Source organism: Chiloscyllium plagiosum, unplaced genomic scaffold (genome assembly GCF_037043375.1).
Source record: "Chiloscyllium plagiosum isolate Xiang-an unplaced genomic scaffold, Cpla_swu_hap1 HiC_scaffold_25, whole genome shotgun sequence".
Classification (NCBI taxonomy): domain Eukaryota; kingdom Metazoa; phylum Chordata; class Chondrichthyes; order Orectolobiformes; family Hemiscylliidae; genus Chiloscyllium; species Chiloscyllium plagiosum.
The window spans coordinates 16,671,408-16,691,750 of NW_028270163.1; the positions used below are offsets into that span (position 1 = coordinate 16,671,408).

The following is a 20,343-nucleotide window of genomic DNA, read 5'->3' on the forward strand; positions in this document are numbered from 1 at the left end:
TAGTATTCCAGTGACCCAGCATAGCAGTCTTGTCCTGGCTATGTCTTCAGGGTATTCCATCATTCCTTAGTCGGCTTTCCCTGAGCCCAGGAACCGTTAACTGAACTGTGGTGAACTTGGAGTTAATTTTACTTTCTTTATTATTATGCATGACTTTTGTCATTGACATAGGCGCCATGGTAGGGCGACTTATAAAGATTTCACTATATTTTTCATGTAAAATTACACATGACAATAAATTTCTATTCATAAATGTGAAATTTCTGACTCTAATGTTTTTTGCTAGCAAGGCAATTTTAATGTTATAATTTCTTGTAACCTGTCACTGTTATATACTTCAGTTTTACGCTTAGTTGTTTGAGGAATATGTATAAATTTTGGTTCAAAATTGGTGTAGATATGTGACGGATTTCTTTGTCCAAAGTGTCCAAATTTCTGTGACATCTTGAAACCATTTTTGAAAAGGAAGCTTGTGTTTGACAGGTCAGGAACTGTGGACTGAATCCTGCTGAATAAGAAGAAGGAAACTTGTAAGGGTAGAGAAACTAGGATAATCCAGCAGTAGGGTTTGTGAGAACAGTTAGAGATTGCTGAAATGGCCCAGCAAAGGCTTAATGGAAAACTGATGTAAGTGTGAACAGATGGAATGAGAGATATGGACAGGTCATAACACTTCTTACTTGAGCACATCATTCTTTGGAAAGCATTGAATTCCATTTGGTCTGATAGAACAGGTAACAGAATGGCTATAGTTAGCACACTGAGTTTGGGAAAATAATTTGGACCAGGCAGAACTACCTCCAGCTTTTAATAGCACATATTTGTCATGAGTTTTCAGATAATAACCCTGAAATTAGTTAACAACCAATTGGGTATTGCAATTGGGAGACTTCAGGGTGACTCAAGATGGATGAAGAGTCCATGCCCTTCTTGTCTTGAATCATTCTGTCATAGAGTGTGGTGCTTGAAAAACACAGCCGGTCAGGCAGCATCCAAGGAGCAGCAGAATCCACATTTCGAGCATAAATTCTTCTTCATTTTGTCACTAAGTAAATGATATAGCATGACTACACTAGTAATCCAGAGGGAGACACTCATGGGCTTTTCCGAGGGACATGTTCAATGAGACCTGAGTGTCTTCATGCACCAGTTGCTGAAAATAAGTGTGCAAGTGCAGCAAATAGTACAGAAGGATAACCAGGAAACCATAGACCAGTGAGTCTCACATCAGTGGTTGGGAAGCTGTTGGAGAGAATTCTTAGGAATAGGATTTATGCACATTTGGAACAACATGGCCTCCTTAGGGAGAGTCAGCATGGCTTTGTGCAGGGCAGGATATGACTTAGGAACTTGATTGAATTTTTCGAGGAGGTCACGAAGGTGATCCATGAGAGTAAAGCAATGAATGTTGTCTACATTAATTTTAGTAAGGCTTTTGACAAGGTCCCTCATCATAGGTTCATCCAGAAGATTAAGATGCATGGGATCCATGGTGACTTGGCCACGTGGTTTCAGAATTGGCTTGCACATGGAAGGCCGAGAATAATGGTGGAAGGGTGTTCTTCAGGCTGGAGGTCCGCGAGTAGTGGTATTCTGCAGGAATCCATTCTGGGACCGCTGCTGTTTGTGGTACATATATGTATATTATATATATATATATATATATATATATATATAATGTGTATATATTATATATGACTTGAATGAAAATGTAGATGGATGGTTTAATACGTTTGCAGATGATACAAGTGTCGGTAGAGGTGTGGATAGTGTAGAAAGTTGTCAAAGGATACAGTGGGATATAGATTAGTTGCAGATATGGGTGGAGAATTGGCGGGTGGAGAATTGGCAGGTGGAGTTTAATCCAGGTAAGTGTGAGGTGCTGCACTTCAGAAGATCAAATGTTAAGGAAAAGTATACAGATAATGGCAGGACACTGGGTTCAAGTGCATAGCTCCCCAAAAGTGGCCATGCAACTATACAGGGTGGTAAAGAAGGCATATGGCATGCTTGCCTTTATTGGTCAGGGAGTCAGGATGCCATGATGTAGCTTTTTATAAGACTTTGGTTAGGCCACACTTAGAGAATTGCTTTCAATTCTGGTCTCAACATTACAGGAAGGATGTGGAGGCTTTGGAAAGGGTGTAGAAGAGCTTTCCCAGGATGCTGCCTGGATTAGAGGGTATGAACGACAAGGAGAGGCGAGAAAAACTCGGGTTGTTTTCCTTGAGCAGCAGAATCTGTGGGGAGACTTGATAGAAATCTATAAAATTATGAGGTGCAGTTGGGTTGACGGACAGATCTTTTTCCCAGAGTTGAAATGTCAAATACAAGGGGACATGCATTTAATATGAGAGGGTGGAAGTTAAGTGGAGATGTGAGGGGCAAGTTTTTTTTACAGAGAGTGGAAGGAGTGTGGAATGCACTGCGAGGGGTGTTGGTGGTGGCAGATACAATAAGAGCATTTAAAGGACTTTTAGAAAAGCACATGAATAGATTAGATTAGATTCCCTACAGTGTGGGTGAATATGCAAGGAATGGAGAGATATAGACCAATGGCAGGCAGAAGGGATTAATTTCCTTTGGTGTCATGTTTGGCACAATATTGTGGGCTGAAGGGTCCATTCCTGTGCTATACAGATCTATGTTCTATGTTCTCTGTATTTTGGTCTTCATAGTGATGGGATTTGAGTATAGGAATAAGGATGTTGTGCTACAGTTATATAAGGCATTGGCCAGACCACACCTTGAATATTATGTGATTTGGGTCTCATTATCTGAGGAAAGATGCTTCTGCTATCGAGGGAGTGCAGCAAAGTTTTAGCAAATTGATTCCTGGGATGTCAGGACTGACCTCTGAAGTGAGATTGAGTTGTTTAGGATTGTATTCACTGGAGTTTAGAAGAATGCGAGAGGGTGATCTCCTACAAACCTGTTAAATTCTAACAGGAACAGACAGGTTAGATTCAGGAAAGATGTTCCTGATAGTGGAGGAGTCCAGAACCAAGGGTTATAGTTTAAAGATAAGGGGGTGAACCATTTAGGACTAAGTTGAGGAGAAATCTCTTCATCCATAGAACCTGTGGAATTCACTACCACAGAAAGTGATTGAGGCCAAAACATATGTTTTGAAGAAGGATAAATATAACTCTTGTGGCTAAAAGAATCAAGGGATATGGGGGAGGGCAGGATTAGGGTATTGAGCTCGATTATCAGCCAAGACCATATTGAATAAAGGGGGGGGGGGTAGGTCTTAGGGTTCGAATGGCCTACTCCTGCTCCAGTCTTCTATGTTTCTATATTTTGTAATCTGATTGCCAAAAAAAAAATCCATCTTCTTCACTTGATGCCCCTGAGGGAAGGAAATCTGCTCTCTTTACAAGATCTGGCCTACATGTGAAAACAGTATGGTTGACTCTTATCTACCCCGTCAATTGACCGAGCAAACCATTTGGTTCAAGGTCACCTAGGGAAGGGCAACAAATGCTGGCCTTGTCAGCAACATCCATGTCCCATGAAAGAATCAAGGAGGAAACCAGTTGATTGCTGTCAGGTCAAATGAACATAACATGAATTCTAATGTGACTCTTCAGACGTTTTGTTGATGACTGCCTTACACTTAACTTCTATAAACAGGTTGATGATCTGAAAGCTAAACTGGCTGCGCAGGAAGTTGAGCTGAAGCAGAAAAATGAAGATGCTGACAAGCTGATTCAAGTAGTGGGAGTCGAAACCGAGAAGGTGAGCAAAGAAAAAGCCTTTGCAGATGGGGAAGAACAGAAGGTGGCTCTCATTGCTGAGGAGGTTACCCGGACACAGAAAGACTGTGAGGAGGATTTAGCAAAAGCTGAACCTGCCCTTGTTGCTGCTCAGCAAGCGCTGAACACTCTAAATAAGGTAAGAGATGAAATGGAGTCAAAAGAAGAATCACTTGCAATTATTTGACCCCTTGAATTTGGAAAGGTTGTCAGGCAGAGTTTCAGTGTAAGGAGGGAAATGAATATGTAACCATTAGGAAAGACATTGGGCTCCAAGGATGGAGTTCTACAGTTATTGACAAGTGACAACTTGTCTGTGGAGGCACTATTCTTGAGTCCAATCAGAATTCCTGTCATCTTGTGACCAGTTGAAGAGGCCCCATTGCTGGTCAAGTTATTAACCAGTGTCTGGCTGGAAGTATTGAAACTAATTGTCTAGGATTCATTGATTTTTCTTTGTGGGATGTTACTGTGCAAATTGACTGACATGTTTGTGTCCATATTTAGGGTGTAGGTTTGCTCGCTGAGCTGTAGGTTTGATATCCAGACGTTTCATTACCTGGCTAGGTAACATCATTAGTGGCGACCTCCAAGTGAAGCAAAGCTGTTGTCTCCTGCTTTCTATTTATCCGTTTGTCCTGGATGGGGTTCCTGTGGTGATGTCATTTCCTGTTTGTTTTCTGAGATAGATGGTATCTCGATTTATGTGTTTGTTTAAGGCGTTGTGGTTGGAGTGCCAGGCCTCTAGGAATTCTCTGGCATGTCTTTGGCACACTTTTAGAAGAGACCATCACACACACCCCAACCCACCATCAAGCACATTACCAACGAAAACATCATGAAGCTAGTGGACCTGTGCCTCACCACCCACTTCACCTTCAACAACATAATCTACAAACAAACCAACGGCACACCCATGGGATCTCCGCTATCAGGATTCATAGCAGAAGTGGTAATGCAAAGACTAGAACAAACAGCTCTACCAACCAGCAAACCAAAAATCTGAGTCCGCTACGTAGATGACACCTTTGTCATCACAAAACGAAACAAGATAGAAGAGACATTTAACATCATTAACAATACCCTCACAGGCATAAGGTTCACCAAGGAGGAAGAAACCGACAACAAACTCGCATTCCTGGACGTCACAGTCGAAAGAAAGGGCAACGGAGAACTACAAAATACAGAAAACCGACAAACACTGACCAAATATGTAACTACACCAGCAACCATCCCAACACACACAAACAAAGCTGTATCAGAACACTATTCCAACGAGCCACCACACACAGTAGCACAGACGAACTTCGGAAAACAGAGGAGAACCACCTATACAACGTATTCAAGAAGAACGGATACTCAAAAAATACAGTCCACAGATTCCTCGAGAACAAACCACGACAAGCAGGCCAAACACAGCCAGAAACCCTAACCACCTTACCATACACCAAAGAAGTTTCAGAAATAACAGCCAGACTACTAAGACCCCTCGGAATCCTGGTAGCACACAAACCCACCAACACTCTCAAACAAAAACAAATAAAGACCCAGTACATCCCATGGACAAACCAACGTCGTCTACAAAATTTCATGCAAGGACTGCCAGAAATACTACGTAGGACAAACAGGAAGAAAGTTAGCCACCAGGATACACGAACACCAGCTAGCCACAAAAAGACACGACCCTCTCTCCCTCATAGCCCTACACACGGAGGAAAAAACCCACCATTTAGACTGGGACAACACGTCTATCCTGGGACAGGCTAAGCAAAGACATGCCAGAGAATTCCTAGAGGCCTGGCACTCCAACCACAACGCCATAAACAAACACATAGATTTAGATATCATCTATCAACCCCTCAGAAAACAAACAGGAAATGACATCACCACAAACCCCAGGAACCCCACCCAGGAGAAAGATATAAATAGAAAGCAGGAGACAACAGCTTCGCTTCATTTGGAGGTCGCCACTGATGATGTTACCTAGCCAGGTAATGAAACGTCTGGATATCAAACCTACAGCTCAGCGAGCAAACCTACACCCTAAACCTCAACCTGAGCTACAAACCTTCACAAACCTTGCAATAATCATATTTCAATTAACCCATCGATTATGAAGTATTTCTGGAGACCTTCAGGTTATGATAACACACAGTATAAATATACGTTCCTTATTTCTTGCTACCAAAACATTTCAATATTCTATGGCATCTGGTTTTTGAATACTCTGGGTGAAGGAGAGATGTTCTGAATGCAGCTTTGTCTATGTGATCTAATGCACAGAGATCACTCAGTTCTGGGCAGCACAGTGGCCCAGTGATGAGCACTGCTGCCTCACAGCGCCAGGGACCTGGGCTCAAGCCCACCCTCTGGTGACTGTCTGTGTGGGGTTTGTGCATTCTTCCGGTGCGTGCATGGGTTTCCTCTGGTGCTCTAGTTTCTTCCCACAGTCCAAAGATATCCAGGTTAAGTTGATTACTTTACTTAGCGTGTTGTGGGCTTCCTGAGCATTGTCTGTAGTATCCAGGAACGTGCAGGCTAGGTGGATTAGCTGTGCAGGGTTACGAGGATAGGATAGGGTTTGGGTCGAGGTAGGATGCTCTTCAGAGGGTCAGTTTGAACTCGATGGACCAAATGGCCTGCTTCCACACTGTCGTGATTCTATGATTTAAACTTTATAATATGCTATATGGTAATACACCTTATTGTCACTTTCCAGCATCAAAACCTACAACACCAAGAATCAATAGTTGGATCAAGAGCACGCACATTACCGTCGTATTGTCATTTCCTCCCAATTTAGCTCAATGTCCCTCGAAGTAGGATGCATATCCTCTTAAATCATGATTTGGAGATGCCGGTGTTTGACTGGGGTGTACAAAGTTTTGCTATAAATTCTGTGTCTTACAATTGTGTACTCCACAACCACCTGATGAAGGAGCAGCGCTCAGAAAGCTAGTGCTTCCAATTAAACCTGTTGGACTATAACCTGGTCTTGTGTGGTTTTTACCTCTTAAGTCAAGTTAAGTTATGTAATATTGTGTTTTATTTGCTGATGGGTTGGAAGTTTGATTTATTCTCCTGCACTTGGGAGGATAAAATGTAACTTTGTTTCGGTGTTTCATCAGCTGGTGTGAAATCAATTGAATTTGATTTACAGCCCTGAGTGATTCATTGGCAGTTCATGCTAAGAGAAAAAGGACAGGTAGTTTAATCTTAAATAGCTATGGGAAAGGATCTTTGTAGTTTATAAACTATAGAATATACAATATCATTGTGGAGTGAACATTTTGATGTAGCCAACCTCAGAAAATGTCGAAGTCAATGCCATGCATGGACATAATGTACATGGTAATGTAAGCTTCCATTTCATGAAAATGATTGACAAAAGCCTCCAAGGGAACCATTTTATAGGACAATGATAGCATAAAACATCAAGGACAAAATAAGGCATGAACCGTTCCACTTTTTTTGTGATATTATTAACCATGAAATAACAATTGGTTCCTCTAAATCCATCTAAAAGTCGACACTAGTTCATACACAGATCATAATGTTCAATCTTTAAGTACAATAGGTTATTACAGGATTGTAGTGAATGGCAGTGATTTTGAATCTAAACTAACTTTAGGATTTTCAAGGTGCTACAGCGCTTAAGAAAGGATGGTCCCAGTGAAATGATTGTGAAATTCGGACATTGATTTTTGTTATTCATTGACAAGAGACACCGCTGCTTAGAATATCTTTTCACCTAACTTTTACACATTCGATGCAATGGCTTAAGTTGTATTTCTGCAATTTTTCTTATTGGGCTCAAATATTCACATTTGGTCCTAATTTTCCCGTGAAATGAGTTTGCCAAATGAGAAAAGGTTTCAGCTCGTTTAAACTAGGTCAGTTATGCAAAAATTGTCAAAAGTTTCCTGGTCATTTGTATTGTTTTGATTCCCTTAATCATGTTAGAATCAACTGCCAGACGACACAGTGGGGACTCAGAAACTTCACAACTAACAAACAGATAGAGATTTATTTACCACCGGGGGTTTCATTGGTTTACATTTGATGAGTCATGTTATACAAAATTCAGACTACAGCTCTCGGCTTCAAAGCAGAGCAACAAATTGATAACTCAACAACTTGACTATTAGCACTTGACTGCTAAGAAAAAACGCATTCAATTTTTCTTGCAACTTTGTTCTCCCTTCAGAATAATCTGACAGAATTGAAGTCCTTCGGCTCACCTCCCTCAGCTGTGACAAATGTCACAGCAGCCGTGTTGGTGCTGACAGCAGTCGGAGGCAAAGTGCCCAAGGACCGCAGCTGGAAGTCAGCGAAGGTCATGATGGCAAAGGTCGACGGGTTCCTCGATTCCCTCATCAACTTCAAAAAGGAGAACATCCACGAGAATTGCCTTCGAGCCATTCAGCCATACCTGCATGACCCAGAATTCAATCCAGACTTCATTGCGTCCAAGTCTCTTGCTGCTGCTGGCCTTTGTTCCTGGGTTGTCAATATTGTGAAGTTTTACGAAGTCTATTGTGATGTTGAACCCAAGCGACAAGCTTTGAACAAAGCCAATGCAGAATTAGCTGCTGCCCAGGAAAAACTAGCTGTCATCAAAGCCAAGATATCTGTAAGTAGAAAGAAGTGACCTGGTTTACATTGATCACTGTGACCTTAATATGTACAGACTGCAGCAATGCATTCCTAACCAAAGAGTCATAGAGATGTACAGCCCCAGTCTGTTCAGCCTTTCCCTGTAACTCAAATTCTCCAACCCTGGCAATATTCTTGTAAATCTTTTCTGAACCATTTCAAGTTTCACAACATCTTTCCGAAGAGCAATATTCCAACAGTGGCCTAACCAATATCCTGTACAGCTGGGTTTTTAATTAAGGCGGACAATTCATGTTGATATTAAAACTCTTGATCGTAGTATTCTTGCCATTAATAAAGACTCATTGAAGATCTCTGTACCACATCAGGGTTGCACCAAGAAGCTTACAAAATGAGCAATTGCTCTTCTCGTGATTGTATCAAAAGTGTTTTAAATTTTGATGATCTGTAAAGTCCTCAGCTTTGAAATATATTAAACAGTTCAGCATTTTTTGGTCTAGCCCCAGTGCCATCATACAACAGAAAAGCTTACTGTTCATTCCATTGTGTCTTGCTGGTTTTATTAATAATTTCTCTCGTGCTTTGTGAAAAAAATTGGACAGGCATCAACTATGACTTTGACACAGACCATACCAAAGGGCTGAAAAAAATATTTAGATTAATTCAGTTACTCAGCTTAAAATGCAATTGGACTGAACAATATCAAATGTTATATCTTTTAAGTGTTCCGCAGGCTATGACTTAGTTTCCCCAAAATGTAAGGGAAAATTTAAGGCATGACCAAAAAAAAAACATGTTTATTCAGCAGTGGATTGGTGTCATGTATTGATCTAATATTGATCAACATGTGTTTTCTTGTTCTCGAACAGCAATTGAATGCAAACCTAGCTAAACTAACAGCGAAATTTGAACAGGCGACTGCAGATAAACTGAAATGCCAGCAAGAAGCTGAATCGACTGAACGTACCATTGCCCTTGCCAATCGACTGGTGAGTTTCTTTATCCTGAAAACATTTCCATAAATGCTGGATGTAGTTGGCTGAACATTAGCTGTAATTGGAGCTGGCCTACTTTGCCAGAATATATTCATGTTGCAGCATTAATATTGCTGTTATGTATCCATTTCACTCTGAGGTACCTGCTTTGAAATGCAGCATCAAGTTAGACTGTCCTGCTCAAAACACAAGATACTCATTGAGCAGAACTCTGTGAACATCTCATAAGTCTTAAAGTTGGTGAAGTCTTTTTTTTTACTATGGTGACTTTATGTTTTACCTTTAATTGTAAATATTACATGTGGTGAGAGGAGCAGACTTGAAATGGCTTTGGAGCTTCTGCTCCGTAGGGGTTGGGCGGGGTTTACCTCACCCTAGGCATACATCAATACTTGACAGTTCTTTTATTCTGCCATGGGATGGTGAAGTCTTTATTCTTAGTAAAAACCTAATTGCCTTTTAACCAGTGTCACCCGTGGAAAGCTATAAAAAGACACAATGAATGACCTGAAGATCAAGTGATATGAGACAACGCCTTCAAAGCATTTCTGAAGTGCACAACTTCCTATTTTCTAACATTATATTCCATCTGCCAAGTTTTTACTCTCCTCACTTAACCTGTTTATGTCCCTCTGCAGACACTGTGTCATCCTCACCACTTGTTTTCCCACTTATTTTTGTATCATCTGTAAACTTGCCCATAATAACCTATCAAGTTTAACCTAATTGTAGCCTCAGCACTGTGTGAAACCATGCTGACAGCTTGATTATATTATGTTTTTAAGTGCTGTTTATTCCATCCTTTATAACAGAATATTTTTACCCAATAACAGGCATTAAGCTAACGACTTTATAGGGACCTGTAAAAATGTCCTCGTAATCTTCGGGGGTCTGTTCAACAGTCAATGGCTTAATGGACTGAGAAATGCTGCAAATCTCTTCTGCATGTGTAGAGTTCACTCTATGCTTTAGACTTGCTTCTGATAATATAAGTGGACTTTGCTCGATATCTATTATCTGGAACTGCTGGTTTTTATTCTTCCCATTGCATTGGGTTCTTGGTTTAATTTGTCCTCTTGAGATGAATGTTGTTCCTTCCCATTGCCTTAACTTCAAGGACTTCATTTTTAATTCACTATCTTGAGCTATTTCACATTGATCTAAAAACTCATGATGCTGCACGAAGCATCAATGTCTATTTGGGATTTCACATACTTGTCACCTGTCATTGACTTGATGACTCCTTCTGCAGTCATCAATTCTAACAGTCATAAACCATTTATTATCATTGACACACCAATATTGTACGCTGTAAAGCCAGAATCACTAGCTGACATCTCACTGATATCTTTGTGGGCTTGCTTTGTTTCTTTCCACCTAAACACTTGCAAGTTGATTCTGCATTTACCAGTCTGAGGACTCTGGATTTGTTTCCAAATGACTATTCATGGTACCTTGCCATCTCTTTCATTGTGTGACACTGGGTATGAGCTGATTAAGGTAGTACTTTGACACTAATTCTCTTTTATATTTGCTTTGACATGGGTCTGTCTATGATTAGTGATAAAGGTTAATGTAGTGATTGTAATGAAGGCAGCCAGTTGGACCTCATAGAATATGAGTCTCCTGATTGGGGCTGTTAATTTGGTCCAGTTAGGGAGCCCTGGCTGACAGATACAAATCAGGAGTGTCAGAGGTTCTGCTTAGTCTGAGAGCTAGCTCTGAGAGAGCCAGATCAGTCTCAAGTGCTATTAACTTGTAAACAAAGGTAACTTGGTGACAGGAGACCAGCTTCAATGGAGTTATTTCAGTTAGCGAGAAGGTTTATTGCATGATACAAATAAGTAGAAATACACTTGATTAGACATAATTATGAAGACCTTGGGGAGTTGGGAAACATGGTCAACATGGATGGGTTGGACTGAAAGGTCTGTCTCCAAACTGTATGACTCTATAAGAAAGAAACTTCTCCCTATGCTGATAACTTCCATCTGAGTAAGCTGCTTCTATTTTGGTAGAATCATTTATGCCTAAGGCAGATCAGCCTCGACTGAGATCATGTTTTAGTTAGCCAAATTCATAGGATTCAGCTACATGTGTCAGTGATATCTCAGACTAATCAATAGAATCATAGAATCCTATAGCACATAGACAAGCCCTTTGGCTCAAACTGATCAAAACAAATCTCCCTCTGTCTTTAAGCTCTGATTTTTGACATGTACCATTAAAAATTAATATTAACAGAGGCTTCTGAGTATGTCATCAAAAGCTTCAAACCCTGTCTTATCTGGGTTTCCTGCTCTTTGTTATAGATTAGCATATAACACCCCTAGTGGCAGTCTTTCACCAGCAGAGTTTCTGCTCTTATTTACTTAGTCTTTAGTTTTGTTCAATTCTGTAGCTGTCTCATAGTTTTACCAATGAATGTGAAAAAAGAAAATAAAATTCAGTCTCATATCTCCTTTCATTTTTACAGCAGCAGGAAACAGAAAATTCACAACCGTTCTGACTCACCCACCATTGAAAGTTGCAAACTGTTGTTTTACTTCTTCCTTGCCTTTTTCACAATAATGCTCTCTATTAAACATAGAAAATCTGCCCAATTCTCAGTTTGGCACTTCCAAGCCTATGCTTCATTTAATGTGTTTTAATGGCTGCCCATTCTAAAGGGAAAGTAATTGATTGTAGAAACCTTGACTATCGCAAGCCCATACATCACAATGTGCAAGTGCATTTTTCCAAACATCAAAATCTCCAAGTAATCATCTGTGTTTCGCTTGTCACGGAGGCTTTGATTTCTCCGCAGTGAGAACTTCGGAGAGATGGATTTGTGACAGACCCTCGTCCCTTACATACATTGCTTTGTGATTGTTCCCAACTTCATGCAGTCTTCAAGCAGCAGTGTGTTTTCCCATTTTTAATTAGGCTTCTCACACCTACATTCTACTGTGTCACCACCGAGAAAGAACTTCAGCCTCAAAATGCTTTCTGAACATGCACTGCGTAGCATCTTCTAATGATTGCAGCCTGGTCTTCCTTTACATTCATGTCCTTTGTAACTTCTGTCTCATGCATAGCCCTTTTTATATCTCAGTGAAAACTACTTTGGGAATTTGCTGCCGCCATAGTGTTTTCAGACTCAGCGGAATAATTTTACTCTGACCATCCGTGGTTGTGCTTTGACATCTGTGACCTCATAGTCTCCCGGCCAGGCAGACCACATTCCCAGAAACTGTCTTTTTCTCCACTTCTGGCACAAACTTTCTGCCAGAAATATTTCTCTTTTTAACTTCTAGCCTCCCAGTTGTTATCTCCAGTGATTGTTGAAAGGTGACCTTGTTCAGTACGTTTTTTTTCGATGATATCTGGCACTCTTCTACAACGTATAGCAACTTAAAATAATTGACAGTCAAAACTAGAAGTAACAGAGTCAGATAATTGACAGTGAGCTTGAACACTTGCTAGTTCTGTTCAAATTGGGCCCTGTTCCACATGGGTTGCTTTTAATGCCTTCTGCACTCGTCACCTTGTGGACTGACTTTCATAGAGAGCATGTCTTTATCATCCCTTGCCATTCTCAATAATTTACCTTGCATTTTATCAAGTTATGTTCAATAGGTCTTGCTTTCTTGACCACTACTCAAAATTATACACTGTAAAGCTGCAGCAAGATACTGAGAATTGGGCATTTTTTTCATTCTTTTGATGGTTGTTGCTCGGATCTGCATTAAGAATAATACATTCTGGACCCACAGCTGTGTAGTCCTGCCGGGTGCAAATAATGCTTACGATTCCTTTTTTTTAAAAGCACCAAAACCAGCTCATTGCTTGGATGAGTGTGGTGTGCAGAGACTTGGCCACTGAAAGTCAGGCCTCTGCCCTTGTCTGCCCACCCTGGGAACTCTACACCATGACCTCTCACAAAAAAAGACATACCTTCACGCTAATGCAGCGCTATTTGGCTGTGCAGCCTGGGCTTCCTATGACCGTTTCCAGTTCCCTGTGATTTCCAGTCTCTGATTGGTCAACAGCTTCAGGGAGAGGTGTGATTTCAGTGATGAGCATCATTATAGGCTGAGAAGCCTGCCACACAACACTTACATGCCTGATTGGTGCTTGGTATAGTGGGTTTTCTCAGTGGTGGAAGTGGAAAGTTAGTCAACATTACAAGTAGATGTCAGCTGCCACGCTTGGTTGAGTGAAAGTTAGATCCCATTTAATTCATTCCAAACGTTTCATTACAAACATCCTGCCTGACCTTCTGAGTATTTCTGTTTTTTTTTTACTTCTGGCATTCCAGTGATCCATTGCATGTCCAAGCCTAAGCCAACAGTGAGGTCTTAAATGGTGTGTTAAGATCCAGGCTGATGTTTTACTGGACATGTCAGATCCCAGCCTGAAATCTTGCTTGATAGATGAGGTTTGTTTTTATATTTTAATGAAATGGCCTTTCAGTGAAACACAAACAAGCAATGCAATGCTGTAACATTTAATAGTTTATCAAATAAAATAAATGAAGACAAAATATAATAAACCAAAATATTTACTTATAATACAATTTTTCAGATTTAGAACTGTCTGGTAAAATACAATCCCATTAATTCCAACAGCACTCTTTTGCAGTACTTGCACAAGAGAAAATTCCTTTTGCTTTGCATGACAATGTGATGACAATTTTCTGGATTCCTCATAAAACTGAGCGTAGACTTTCTCAGCTTCAGGTGATTGCTTCAGGGTTGTTGTCAAACACTTCTGGTCTGGAATTTTCAAAGTAAACTACTTACACTGAGGTGACATATTTCTAAACTAGTCTAACTCATCTCCTTCCATCAGGAACTGTGTGCCACGTCCAGCTTCAGCCAAGACCTTTGCCAAACTGAAACCAAAAAACTTTATTCCAAATTGTGAGTGTTCTCCCTCATCAAAAGAAAAAGAAAATCAGTGTTTGACTTTCTAAACAGAAAGCACAATGCACAAGCACATTAGACACCAGCAACTCTGTTGGCAAAAGAAATTGTGATATCTCCAGAATCACTAATAAGATAATCATTAAACCAACTCCACATCTTGCTTGCATTAAATGGTCACTTTGGTCTATTGTGTGCGATACTTTTCCTCTGCTGTACTGTCCGTAATGCCTTAATGGTGACAAATCTCTTCCCATCCTCAAAGTCCTCATTAAAACCTACCTCTGAGCAGCAACTTGGTCCCATCCTTAAAGACCATCCCGCTCCTGATCAGGTCTAACTCCTAATGGTGAAGATTCTTGCAATATATTAACAGTAATATGTCATTGAATTAAGTCACTTAATTTGTGCCCAATGAGATATGTCAAAAGACTGATACAATGGTATATCATAGAAACTTGGAAGGGAAATTCAGTGAAGGAAGTTGCATTGTGCGTTGTACGAGATTGCAAGAGATTGTTTGGTCACTGACATAATGAGGTGAATTCATGCAACCTGCACTGAGCCAGACAGAGCAGCATGTTCTGTTGCTTGATAATTTCTAACTGGGTTAAAATATGCTGAGAGAGTTACAAGTACACAAGATTAGAAAGAAGGGGGAGGCAGCCTATCTGTTCTGTCAGCTCCTTTAGTTCAAATTACAATGGGCTTGGATGGCACATTTACAAATTGACAAACTTTAAGGCCTTCTGAATGCACATCTTATTCTAGTTGGAGTATTTGTCCCAAATGAATAATGGAGATCACAAATATTTTTGCTGTCGGTTATGAATCTGCAGCAAAACGCTATTGCTTCTCATTTCTAGAAGGTGGAAATTAAAGACTTTTCTGATTGAAACCCTTCCTCAGAGTAGCTGCAGATACTTTGATGAGATTGCTGTTGAACAAGAGATGCCAAGCATAAGCTTTTGAATTACATTTACCTAATCAAGGCCTGACTGGAATTCTCGAGGGCTCTTTTGATAATGGCAAAATTCATATTGATAAACAGTTAACTTAATAAGCAATGAATATTATTATCCTTTTAGAACCAATGGAAAATTGCTTGGGCGATTTCTCTAAAGTTCAACACACATGCAATTTTGGGCAACAAGTCTGAAAAACAAACATAATGTTTAACCATGAAAGCTAACACAATGAATAATTGGGACATGAGGAAAAAGGCTCACCAAGCATCTTAGGTTAAGTTCAGTTTATATTGTCAGTAAAATCATCAATTTGTTAATATATTATAGATGACTATAGATATAACAAGCATATAAAATTAACCATATTATCTAACATTTTTAACAGAAGTTACATAATATTTAAGTCTCATTCTTCCTTGACTCTGTAAGATAAATCAGAGTTAATTTGGTGTGCTGGGTGAGTTTTCATGGATTAACATGGTATCATAGATGATTACATCACAGGAAGAGACTATTCAGTTCATTGTGTTTGTGCCAGACGACATATTGCCACCCAGCCTAATCCTATTTTCCAATTGTAGGTCGACAGCCTTGAAGCTTATAGTGCTTCAAGTGCAAGTCAAAGTAAAGGGCATCTAACTCTACTACCCTTCCAGACAAAGCGTTTCAGATGCCCACCAACCAAAACAAATCCCCCCAAAATCCTCTGGAAGCCTCTTGCCTCTCAATAAGATCTATGCCTCCAGATTATAACCCTTCAACAATAGGGAATAAGACCTTCCCAATCACCCCAAGACCTCTCATGATTTTGTATATTTCAATTAGCCTCCCCCTCAGCCTTCTCTATTGCAATAGGAGGTGTTTCGAGGGATGTGGGCCAAACACAGGCAGATGGGACTAAAATAACTTGGGATATCTGGTTGGCGTGGATGAGTTGGACTGAAGGGTCTGTTTCTGTGCTGTGCAACTTTAGGTATTCATTACTCGTTCACTGTGAATTACTTTAAAACCAAAATATTCTTCCTAGGTTGGTGGCCTGGCCTCAGAAAATGTACGTTGGGCTGAAGCTGTGCGTAACTTCAAACAACAGGAGAGCATGCTGTGTGGAGATGTGCTCCTCATCACTGCCTTTGTTTCATATCTGGGCTATTTCACAAAGAGGTACAGGCAGGAGCTAATGGATGGGATGTGGAAGCCTTATCTTGGAGAACTCAAAGTAAGGAGTGCATCATCAGGAGTTTTCGCAATTGTATTTACTAACACATTGACTGGTTTGGTAACCTAATAAACTTTTCCCCACAGACAATATTTTATGTTATTCATATATTTGAGAAACAAATGCCTTAGTTTCATTGTCATCTTTTTTTTTGATGATTAGTGGAGTTTTATTTTAATCATTATTTTTAGAAATACTAATTATTTAACAGTTTATAACATGGAAGTGATTTTTGAGAAAAAATTTAGGATATTCAGTATCACACACGACTGTCCAGATATATCTTGGTAGACATGATGTGGAGGTGCCGACATTGGACTGGGGTGGTCACCTGCAGAGACTTATTCAGCCTGTCGATACTCCCGTCACACCATTTGTATGATCTTTAGATCTCTCTGCCAATTGATCTCTCTGCCTATATATTCTGTGCCTGTGTTCTTTCCCTCACTCCACCTAAAGAAGAGCAGTGCTCCAAAAGCTTGTGATTTCAAATAAACCTGTTGGACTATAACCTGGTGTCATGTGACTTCTGACCTTCTCTCGGTAGAATACTGGTAGAAAACTCAAGACATAACTTATTGCAGTTTCATTGATATGTAGGTATTCTTCCAAGATATTTTGTCTCATTGCCTTGTTCATTCCTCACTTGCTGTTGGGTTTCAATCATAAAGCGGACCCACTGTTTTAACAGTGTTGTCCATTGTGTGACTGTTGCTTTGTAATGAAATGTTGAATTTTGCCAAAGAAAACTTTACTTCTCCTTTTGATGTTTAATAAGGAAGCTGCTAATTTGTTTAGTTGATATTCTGGGAGACTTTTGTCTGAGAACTTGTCTCCATTGTTGACAAAATTGATCTTTCTTTTGAGCTTATGGTAGAGTCATAGTCTCGTAAAAATCTAGATTAAACTCTGAATGTTGGCACATGAAACCCATCTCCTGGAATTCAAATTAAAACAGTCAATGTAAAAACAACTACAAACGTATGTTGCATTACTGTTCCCAATGAGTTATTCATTATTTCTGTATGTCTTTTCCTTTGATATTTGCTTAGATCAGACTGTGAAAAAAAGTAACTTTGGTATAAGGATGTTGTGAAGTCGGGGATTTGCAAAAACTAAATCTATCTCTATATTAATAGGGAAAAGTGCCATTTTGCGGAATTTAGGCATGTGAATATGATGCAGACAATGTGACCTGAATAACCAAAAAAAAATTTCTCTCTAGGCTATGCTTTGGTTGATGTCCTTTGTCACTGATCTAAGATGTGATAGCATCAGTCCATTTCTATACCCCTAGGAGTAATGCTCACATAAGCGTTCCTTCAGGCCGAAGGTAGCATAGTCCAGCCATTTTGCTAGTTGAGTATTTATCGCCACCTCCTGATTGCCTCTCTGCACTTGTGAATTCTGTGGAATTTTGAGCATGTTTATTGGGTCAAATTCTGCATATTTGAAACTAGGGTGAGCCATTTACACATGAGTAATGCTTGCAGTCAGCAGAGTTTCTAAGCTTTCACACAGTAAGGTTGAATTGCATTCAAATTTAGTTCCCAGACTGCAGAATTTAAAATAGTGTGTTTAATTTTTTTTCCACATATTTTTATCGTAAAGTGGGCAGTTGACAGGGTGCATTATTAGCATCATGTAGAATTGGTCTCAATGCACTATCCATAGATTTACGTATCCAGTCACGTTCAAATGTAACAACGATTCCCGATAATTGTGATTAAGTGCCTGATTTGTGAGATAAAGCAACTTACTATTCAAAGAATATCTGAAATTCCCATCTTATAAATCTTTTACCAGAGCGTATCATTCAGCTAAATGGAAATGAAGATAGAAGTGTTTCATAAACTGTGTGCTGCCTTTTTAATAATTGAAAACTTTCATTAATTCAGCTTAGGAACTGTCATCTATTTGTTTCTCCTGAAATGCTTTACCTTTATTAATTTTCTTTTGTTCCAGTGCTTCTACCGTAAAAGGGTGTTTGAGTTTTATTAGTCATTTCAGCAAAACAGTTATATCAGCAGAAAAACAAAACCACTTGATCTAATGGTTAATAAAGTGATATCATAACCAACTTTTGTGTGGTGTTGCAGTGGAAAGGCTTGTGCATTTGCTGGGATTATTGTGAACTTCATTCCTGATCTTATTTTATCACTCATAATCAAATCAGAATCTCAGTATTGAGTCCAGTGACAACTGGTTCTTCTGCTTAATTGCAATTATTTCTTTGTATTTTTGCCTTTGATGGAGTGGGCTGAGTTGAGTGCACCAAACCTTTTGGGTGGAATTTTCTTTTCAATAAAACATGATGATGTAGATTCAGAAGCTGATTTTTAGGTAGCAATGCAGTATTCAATTGTTGAATGATTCCAGCATTTTCGCTTCCAGCAGTTTATCTCAAAGGTCACTATCTCAAAGTGCTGTTTACTCTTGGCAGTAGGACTTCCTGATATTTGTATTTGATTTCACTCATTTGAAGCTGTCTCTGTGTACACATGGTTGGAATTTGTGTATATGATGACATACGAAAAACAGTTTGCACCTCAAGTCTACCTTCCCCACTCAATGATTCCTGAAATGTCCTGAAGACAGCCTTGTACCCACTTACCCACTCGCAACACTAAAGTCCCAATACTTTGCAGCTGAACAGAAAGTTATCCTTTAACCCAACTTGACAGAAAGCAGATTTTAGCACATTGATGGTTGTGGGAGCTTCCTGTACCCAAATTGGCACTTGCTTTTCTGCTTTTAGAAGAATTACTAAACTTGAGAAAGAACATGAGCTGTAACTTACCTTGAAATGTCCAGTGATGGTGAAAGCACTTTCCAATTGCAAGTCCACCTTTTCATATATTTATTCTCCTTTGAAGATAGGAAATTAGTGGTTTTCCTTCCTAACAAAATGCAAGCTTATGAAACTTAAAATTGTCTTACCTGGGAGATGCAGGCCAAAAAGGATATAATCTAAGCAGCTAATTTGGCCAAATAGTGCAGAATGCCTGTGGCATATTTTGTTTATACTGTGCCTACAAAGCAGGACTTCCCAAATTGTAACTGCAAAATTGAAGTGTTCAGTTATTAAATGATTTGCCAAAAATTAGTGATGCTGAATCTTAAACCCCAAATCCTTGAATCACATGGGAAACGCAAATCTCTCAAACCTGCCTGCTTTCTGGTGTAAAGAAAGTGGGAATGTTTGGCAGGGGATGGGGAGCAGTTGGACACATGGTGGGAAGCCAGCTGCTGAAGTCACAAAGTGCTTTCTCAACACCATCTGTGGTTTCTGGAGGAGCAGGAGCATCTCGCTAGGCTAATTTAGTTACACCAGCCCCTTGTGCCAAGATCAGCTTCTTCCTATAATCAGTCTCTCCTTTTGCCCATTGGCAATCCAATCTACTGCAACCACACTGACCCAGCCTTCCTCATCTCTAGTCCACCCTTTCCATTCTCTCTGATCCCTGTCTCGTCTTCACACCCTAGCAACTGTCTCTGATCCAGCTCAGATGCCTCCAATTTGCTCTATCTCCTCACCTGACCCTCCTGACCTCTTCCTATAATTTTCTAAATGCCTCCCCTAAGCCCTTCTAATCTTCTCTTGGCTCTTCTGACCTTTCCCAGTGGCACTTTCTGACCTTACCCTAAACCTTCTGGTCTCTGCCTTGATATTCCTTCTCCACCATTCCACTAATTCCCACTGCACGAGCCGTAATGAAAAATTCTCGTGATCAATGCTATTCTGTTACCCTGCTCATTATCGTGTTGCAATGCACTATAATACTATAGAATGGTGTGGCAACTTTGTTAAAGCTGCAATGTTTGTATAACCGTTATGCTATTGGTAAAGAGCTAGGAACTAATTGTTATGTGAATATAAAT

At 39.8% G+C, this 20,343-nt stretch overlaps 1 protein-coding gene across 1 annotated transcript in view; it reads left to right on the forward strand.

Moving 5' to 3' along the window:
• The window catches only part of dnah9 (dynein, axonemal, heavy chain 9), a 528,899-nt gene that overhangs the window by 297,555 nt on the left and 211,001 nt on the right, over positions 1-20,343 (forward strand). The window contains exons 49-52 of the mRNA XM_043714478.2: positions 3,637-3,897; positions 7,966-8,391; positions 9,245-9,364; positions 16,273-16,461. Coding sequence (XP_043570413.1) covers positions 3,637-3,897; positions 7,966-8,391; positions 9,245-9,364; positions 16,273-16,461 — 996 coding nt within the window. The remainder of the gene's footprint in view (positions 1-3,636; positions 3,898-7,965; positions 8,392-9,244; positions 9,365-16,272; positions 16,462-20,343) is intronic.